The following is an 8,274-nucleotide window of genomic DNA, read 5'->3' as shown; positions in this document are numbered from 1 at the left end:
CAAGGTCCCCCTGCTCAAGAAGGCACATGTACAGGCCCGCCTTAAGTTTGCCAGTGAACATCTAAATGACTCAGAGAAGGCTTGGGAGAAAGTGCTGTGGTCTGACGAAACCAAAGTTGAGCTATTTGGCATTAACTCGACCCGCCGTGTTTGGAGGATGAAAAAACGTGAGTATGACCCAAAGAACACCATACCCACGGTTAAGCATGGAGGTGGAAACATCATGTTTTGGGGCTGTTTTTCAGCAACGGGTACAGGGCAACTTCACCGCATTATGGGGCCAATGAATGCAGCCATGTACTGTAACATCTTGGACAAAAACCTTCTTTCCTCAGCAAGAACACTGAAGATGCCTTGTGGGTGGGTTTTCCAACATGACAATGACCCAAAACATACTGCCAGGACAACAAAGGAGTGGCTCAAGAAGAAGCATATTAAGGTCATGGAGTGGCCTAGTCAGTCTCCAGACCTTAACCCGATCGAAAACCTGTGGAGGGAGCTGAAGCTCCGAGTTTCCAAGAGGCAGCCAAGAAACTTGAAGGATTTAGAGACTGTCTGTAAAGATGAATGGGCCAAAATCCCTCCTGCGCTGTGTGCAAACCTGGTGACCAACTACAAGAAACGTCTCATCGCTGTGCTTGCCAACAAAGGTTTCTCTACAAAGTACTGACTTGTGTTGTGCTTGGGGATCAAATACTTATTTCCCTTAATAAAATACATAACAATTTATAACTTTTAGATTGTGTGTTTTTTATGCATTTTCGACTGATATTCTGTCTATACCCATAACCAGTAAACAACCATAAAAACCAGAGTCTGATCATTTCTATGGAAGTGGGCAAACTTACAAATTCAGCAGGGGATCAAATACTTATTTCCCCCACTGTACATTTACCTATGCATTTCCGTTCATCTTTTTTTCTGTTTACATACAAGAGTAACATATAGTGGTGATGGATAATGTGTGACAGTTACTGTATATTCCATCACTCCCATATTTATCTTCGTAAAAATAAAAAAAAAAAAAAAAAAAAAAACAGTTTCAAGCTACAACTAGAGCGATCAGTACACTGCAATACCCAACGTACGTTTATCATGGACAGCAAGAGAGTATATTTATGGAGGTCTTATTAAATGCATTTGTACACACTGACAGGTGATCATGAGTGACACAGTATAGGTACAGTCGCTATGCATGACTAGTATAATAGCTGTTTGATGGCTATCTACACTCTGTGTGGATATGACGTACCAGGGACAAGACAAGCCTGTTCATCTGGCCTAAATGTGAAATGTATTGACATAACGGTATAGTGGCATGTTACATAGCCACCAGAGATGCACCAATACTGTATTTTTATTGTAACACAGATTTCCCAAAATACTGCAAAAAAAAAAGAACATGCTCTACACTGTTCAGACCACTAGCAAGGAACCTCAATAACTATCTTTTTACAATGGCGCACGTATGTCAATGTCTGAAATAAATTCTTGAAGTTGATGTGTTAGACCGAGGAAAAAGTGAAGGTCAAAATTTAAGGGTGAAACAACTGAGTCAGAGCATCTCCACAACAACGTTCCTCTGGAAAAGCTTCCTCCCAGCATTCATGTGTACTTTGACAAATCCCACCTACCCAGACTCTAATCCACCTCGTCCTCCCAATACACAGACCACCAACTACTCCAACTAATCATGTCAGAGCTGCTGGAACCAAGAGGTGGACCTACACAATAGTAGTCAGGTCGTGTAATGTTGTAACCAATCAAAGTATATAATTAGTCACAATTCAATAGTCACAATAGTTAGTAGATATGTAGGTTGAATGCTGTTAAGAGGCAAAAGTAGGTATTTCACATCTGTTTGTGAATTCTGGAGCTAATACGTGACTTCTTGAATTAATGAAGTGCTCCCCTTTCACGCTTATAACCTGGTTATTTCCCATTAGATGCCCAGTTACTGGTGTATGTGCCAGGATCACAAGAAACTACAGATAAACAAGCTAACACTGAATTTGCGTAAATGCGGGGTCTTTCTGACAGAGGATACATTCCTCCTCTGTGTTTAGGTTGTTTTTTTGTTTAACATGTTAGCCTAGCACGGTGTTTCTGCAAATATGCCTTTACATTCATCATTTAAACATGTTACATTACAGATGTTACAGAACAGATAACCTCCGGCCTGCAATACTAAACATAGTAATGCCAGTGTTTCTACCAAATGGACATTCTCATGCCAACACCAAACACATTTTTGGTAATATTTAGACTTATATTTAGATTTATCTCTACGTACCTCAGCTCTATTCTCAAATCATATTAAATATTGGTACATTGTATTCTTTTGAATATAATTATCTACTTAATCTGTCCAATCAATATACTCCCACATGTTCCTCTGTGATAAGCCAACACAATAGGGCATTTTGTTGTAATACTACTACAGGTAAAATAAAACAGAGCCACGCACACAGACTGCCAACACTTCACATCATCAAATCAACAAATTATCAAAGGGGTACACCTTACGATCTCAAAATATTTCATTTTGCCTGGGCTATTACTCTGAGTAGGCAAAACTCTCCATATAAACACAGCTAATGTTATCAAAGCTCCCAATGGATGTTCACAAGCACGTAATGCCCCTTTAAATATCCTATATCTTATCATTATTCAACAGTATAAAGTTACAAGCATTCTGTCTGTTTTACAAAGTTCAAGATGACACTGGCTTAAGTTTAAGTTCTGAAAAAACTGTGTGACATAATGCCCAGTCTTACCCCGGTATCCACATGGTGACATGATACCAGTATCAGTAAGGGTGCATCTTTCATACAAACGAATACTGGACATCCAACAGAGAAGTGGAAGTAACGATGGCAGCGAGTAGACGGTGCGGGTGAGAAATCATGTGGTAGGTTCCCCTTTCCAACATCACAGAAGCAAGGCCGGAGCTCCCGTTCATGCTTTTGTCATCTAACGTTCTTCTATGAGCAGCTGGTTCTGGAGAAAAACACACAGTTGTGATGAATGTTGTTGGTAACTTTAATCAAAATACCACAATTTAACAATACTAAATGAAAAACAGTTTCCTATCAAACACCTAAAAAATGACTTTTCAGCAGTTTTACATCACATTAACCCTCACAAAACTGCACAGTATTTACTGGTGACCGAGGTTATCAAAATAACTTAGGCTATTACATTTGGCAGTTATGGAACATCTCCCTCGTCCGTCCTGTGAGTCTGCAGGAGAGATTAGAGCAGCTCATATCATATCAAGAATCCCACCTTACTGTCTGTTGTATTTTGGATAATGTTGTTGTCCTGCTCTCCTCCCTCTGAGCCACTCTTCTGATCATCATCTTTTCCATCTTTCTTCAGATCATCCTCTCCAGATGAGATCCTCGACAGCTTTGAACATTTCTGCAACGCACACACATTACAGTTTTTATTTTGTTTTTAAATGGCACTTTAATAATTGAACGGCACCATATACTTTGGTTGTATTGCTGCAATTACAACAAAGACATTGTATTTGTATTGCTCTGTTAAAACACTCCTTCAGTGGTTTTAATGCTGTGGCTGATCGGTGTATAATCCCAGTTGTGGGTCTACCCCGGGGTCTCCTCCCCATGTACTCGAACAGTTGAGAAGCTTCTTTGCTCCTCAACTGCAAACTCTGCCAGGGCTATAGATGAGACCCCATCCACGTCCTCAGACTTTGCCTCATCCATTGCGTAGGCTCAGGAGATCCTATAAGTACTCTTCCCTCTGGCCATCTACATACCCAGTCTGGGTCAGTAGTTCTACTTTCTAGCTGAACACAACATGAGCTTAGTGCTGCTTTCCCTTCCCACGTTGCCGTATGATTTGCAAGAACCTTGTTGAGGTACAGAAATCTTCTCACGCCCAACTTCTTGGTGCAGGTACTGAGACAGTCAGACTTTTTTCTCTCTCGCTCTGCTGGCTTTAAACAGATGTGTCCTCCATATGAGTGTGGCTATGATCAAGGTTTCTACCTGTAAAAAGGACGTTCAGGCCCTGGGTTCTGTGATGTGTATCATGTTAACTATGAGAGGAGGGTGTGGCCTAAAGGGCCATGCCCCCCTCTACACCACCCAATAAAATTATGTGTCAGGCCATGCACTCATAAGCACACATAAGCACACTGGTACCCAGCAGCGACACTTTCCTTTGGATGCACCACATGTGCTGTGTGTAAGAGAGACTAGTTGCTAGGCAACCGTAGTTGCTAAGTAAGAAGCAGAGTGTGTGCGACTTTCTCAGTCTGCTTCCATTTACAGAAGAGGCGGCTTATACAGCAATAACAGGCCGAGGCACTTCCTCTGCCTTTTGGGCTCATCCTTTCAAAATAATCTAGTGTCAGTTCATGGTGATGATGGATCATACACAATAATGTATTGTTAAATCCATTTTGGACCTCTAGGAAACTTAGAAATTAGACAATGTGAAAACTATAGAATATTTACAGTATTTATTGTTAAATTAAAATTTTAAAATCTGTTTGTTAAACTGTATTCCTTATTTGGAGGTTAAACCACACATAGATGACAAAAGGTAAACAGCATAGAGTGGGTTTTCAGTGGAGAGTGAAACAGTGAGATGAAGCATGCTGAGTGAGCTCCAGGACCAGTATAACCTGTCTGTACGTCCTACATTACAGTCCAGCATACTATAGATTCCAAAATAACTCTTTCAAGGAATATTATAGCTCTCAATGTGCCTAAAATACTTACTATAAATGTATGCTTGAGTTCAGAGGTAAATGATGCGTCTAATACTCTAAGGATTGATTTTTCATCATTGCCACAAGCAACAGGTAGTGTATGACTCCAGGTGTTCATACTATACCTAAGGCGGGCTTCATGTCACATGCAGTCACTTGTGAATTCATAAAACCTGTACTTATAGATATTAGATATTCAGTGGTCACAGTTGAAGTCAAGTACCTTGGAAGTGGCAGTCTTTTTCCGTTTGGATCCAGTCTTGTCTCCCTTCAGCTTTTCCTTGTCATCTTCCTCCTCACCAGAGTCACCCTCCTCACCCTCACTGCTGCCATCTGCAGTGTGTCCCCCCTCCTCTGTTTCCGATGAGCTCTGTGGCTGAATGGCCTGTGTGGAAAAAAAAAGATGCTTGTCACTTGTTTTGCAAAACTGAAAGCAGAATTGATTAGCTCCATACTAGCTGACCCTCCTGTTTAATGAATGTGACACTTTCAAGTTAAGACAACCACGTCTTTATCTTTCTTCCTCGAACGCTGTCTGCTTTGAGCAGCGCTTTCCCTTGAGTCTTATAATACTGGCGAGAAAACAATGCTGCTTTGTTGAGGTAAAAGCCTGTCTGCCATCCCTCTCCTCCCCAGACAAAACAGACTGCCAACTGACCTGATAGCCTGTGAACTTCACTCCAGGGTTGTTCTCAATCTCCCAGAGGCCCTCGTTGAAACCTTTCCTCTTGTTAGACTTGCCAAATTTGTCTTTATACTCCTTGTAGGGCAGAAGATCCTTTGGACCCAAGAACGCACTAAAGAAAGGAAAGACAGACACATTAACTACATCTGTTATTAAAGCGGTTGCAAGTAACACGTGGTGCCTCACTAAACAAGTGGAGGTTTATACATATAGTTTATATATGTGAAAATTTAAATGGATTTTAAACTTCTGCTCTGAGCATGAAACACCGTCAGGTATTAAAATTGGGTATTATATGCTTGTACACATTCATAGACCTGGTAACTAATTATATGATCATATTTGTATTATACTCATAATATTTGCTCCTTGTCAAGCACTTTTACTAGTTTATCATTTGCCATTAAATGGTAAAAAGGTATGTGACTGTAATCTTATGTTCAAAGTATGAATTTCAATTATCAGGATGAAGACTGTAAATGTTCTAAAGAATTCTAGAGGATCTTAATCTAACATATTGTCATGACAGTCAAGAATATTGTCATTTGAGCAGTAAAGTCAAGGATGATCTCCCATCTCCAAAAATATTTACCAAAACATATGAGTCACACAGGCGGACATATCAACACTATCCAAACAACAACCAGCCCTACTTGTAGAGGAATAACTGTTGTCCCAAATGTATCAGCACGGCATCAGCTTTATTCTGAGCAAGGGGAAAAAGGTGCGTACGTTTCATGTGTCCCAAAGAAGAAGATGGGGTATTTGTTCGCGGGAGGTTTGACAGCTCCTTCAGGAAGCTCATCAATCTGGAGGAGAGGGACAGAAATAAAAAAGGTTACTGAATGTTTACACCGCACTCCTCATAAGACTGATAATCCAAGTTTTTTCATGTCATGTTGCCTTATAGGCTACTACGGGACTACTATGAATTCATCCCTTATTATTCCCTGACAATAAACACGGTGAAACAGACGTGAATGAGCCAGGGTGGCCTTTTAAAGGTTCTCAGATAAAGTTGTTGGAGGAGTTTGACAGACTTCACGATAGGACTCCAACGCCACTCGTGGCCTGATAGCCCATGTGGACGGCGCATTTTAGGCCGTCCTCCGTCTGCTCTTACAGAGGCTGCAGACAGTGTAATAAAGCAGCGTTTACTCAAAACACGATGGCTGTAGGTTACCCGGGGTCAACTGCTGCCACATTTATTCCACGCGGGACAGCAAATGTTAGCACACGGGAGCTTGAATGAAAAACACGCGTTGAACTGACTGGCTCATTCAAAAATAACAACGCCAAAAATTTGCGTCACAACTCGTGAGAGAATGGAGCGTGACAGGTAGTGAGAAAATGGAGCCCGGTAAATGTTACGTATTTTCCCATTTCTCGCGTGTCTGTTTACTCAGTCATTGTTTAGGTTACGGTGACATAAATGCGCGGCTGTGAAGTGGAGTCTGCACTCCGCCGCATCCCTCCTGTTCCCTCCGCAGCCAAGCAGCCAAGCAGAGAAGCAGCGGCTGGATTGTATAAATCAACCCCGCCTCCTCGCTCTCCCAGCCCGGCCGCATCCCAGACTCACCCTCGCCGGCCAGTGCGGGTACCCCTTCATCTTAGCGAAAACCAGCTCTCCTGCCCTGTATTCCCGCGGCCGCGGTCGAGCCATGTCGCTGGATAGATGCTGAGCTCTCAGATAACTTTAGAAATCCTTCGCAGTTCTCCCTGGTCCCTCAACGCAGGGCAGAATTATCCACCATCAGTGTTTTTTTATATATATATCAAGACAGCCGTTTACACGGAAATAAATAATAAAAAAAAACGCGGAAAACGGGGCCTGGCAGAGGGCTATCCTCTTACGCATGAAGTCAGGTGTAAACGTGTTCGAGAATGGCCTAAGTCGTAGTAGGGTACCTGGGAGAAACGCGAAGTGTGTTAGAATCATTGGTCAGGATCCGTCTAGGATTGAAGGGCAAGAAAACTCCAGGTTCCGGGCTTCGAAATAAAAGCGACAAATCCTAACTTTGCTATAGTTTCTCCTAGGTTTCCTTATTCAGATGTTACGAATGCAAAATCCACCAACAGGGAAAGTGAAAGTAGCTCACACCGTGTGCTGTGATTTAAGCAGGAGGATAAAAAGGATCAGTTTAAGAATATTTGCCTCAAGAAATGTATTTGCATAAATTAATTATTATTAGTAGTATTATTAGTATTATTATTATTATTATTAATCCTTTATGGGGCACTCACACTTGAAAAATATAAATTTCAACCTTAGTATTAGGAAGTCAGAAGGCTGTTTTACTTTTTAATTTTCATGTTTTTTAATTTTCAAGATTAACATATATATTAATATACATATATATATATATCCTAGCCATTAAGTGGTAAACAAATGTAAACATATATTTAGAACATTAGAACATAAGTGCTGATTCAGGTATTTGTCAATGTACACATCATCACATTAGACAACATTAGGACCCATCATGGTACCTAAGAGTTCATGCAGAGGTAGACCTGGCAGACCATATGTGAAGCTCATTAACCTCAGGATGTTTCTTTGATCTTCTACTGATTAACTGAGTGAAAACCACATGCTTCTAAACCAATACTGAGAGGCACAGAGGCAATTTAAAATGTGTATTGAAGTTAACATATATGGTTCCCCAGGTTAACTACTTCTATTACTACTACTATGGCTAATAATAATAATAATCTCATCTCATCTCATCTTCCATACCGCTTAATCCTGCACTAGGGTCGCGGGGGTTGCTGGAGCCCATCCCAGCTGCAATCGGGCGAGAAGCGGGGTACACCCTGGACAAGTCGCCAGCCTATCGCAGGG

At 41.3% G+C, this 8,274-nt stretch overlaps 1 protein-coding gene across 1 annotated transcript; it reads right to left on the bottom strand.

Annotated features, from left to right (window-relative positions):
• Window positions 1-1,008: 1,008 nt before the first annotated feature.
• Window positions 1,009-7,322, bottom strand: hdgfl3 (HDGF like 3). The gene is made up of 6 exons (XM_047581504.1): window positions 7,012-7,322; window positions 6,165-6,241; window positions 5,406-5,544; window positions 4,971-5,132; window positions 3,289-3,423; window positions 1,009-3,000 (listed from the first exon to the last, which is right to left on the bottom strand). Exons 1-6 carry the CDS (start codon window positions 7,093-7,095, stop codon window positions 2,974-2,976), a joined length of 624 nt encoding a protein of 207 aa, XP_047437460.1. The 5' UTR covers window positions 7,096-7,322; the 3' UTR covers window positions 1,009-2,973.
• Between the last annotated feature and the right edge of the window lie 952 nt (window positions 7,323-8,274).

This window comes from Mugil cephalus, chromosome 3, assembly GCF_022458985.1.
Source record: "Mugil cephalus isolate CIBA_MC_2020 chromosome 3, CIBA_Mcephalus_1.1, whole genome shotgun sequence".
Taxonomy (NCBI): domain Eukaryota; kingdom Metazoa; phylum Chordata; class Actinopteri; order Mugiliformes; family Mugilidae; genus Mugil; species Mugil cephalus.
The sequence above is the reverse complement of the archived record's forward strand: the minus strand, read 5'-3'. Positions and strand labels throughout refer to the sequence as shown.

What these genes read in the sequence shown, in the direction of transcription:
- hdgfl3 (XM_047581504.1), bottom strand. Translation starts at nt 7,095, where the DNA reads ATGGCTCGACCGCGGCCGCGGGAATACAGGGCAGGAGAGCTGGTTTTC. An exon ending in TTCTTTGGGACACATGAAAC is followed by an intron (nt 5,545 to 6,164) that starts GTACGCACCTTT and finishes TCCTTTCTTTAG; the next exon opens with TGCGTTCTTGGGTCCAAAGG. An exon ending in AAAAGACTGCCACTTCCAAG is followed by an intron (nt 3,424 to 4,970) that starts GTACTTGACTTC and finishes TGTGCGTTGCAG; the next exon opens with AAATGTTCAAAGCTGTCGAG.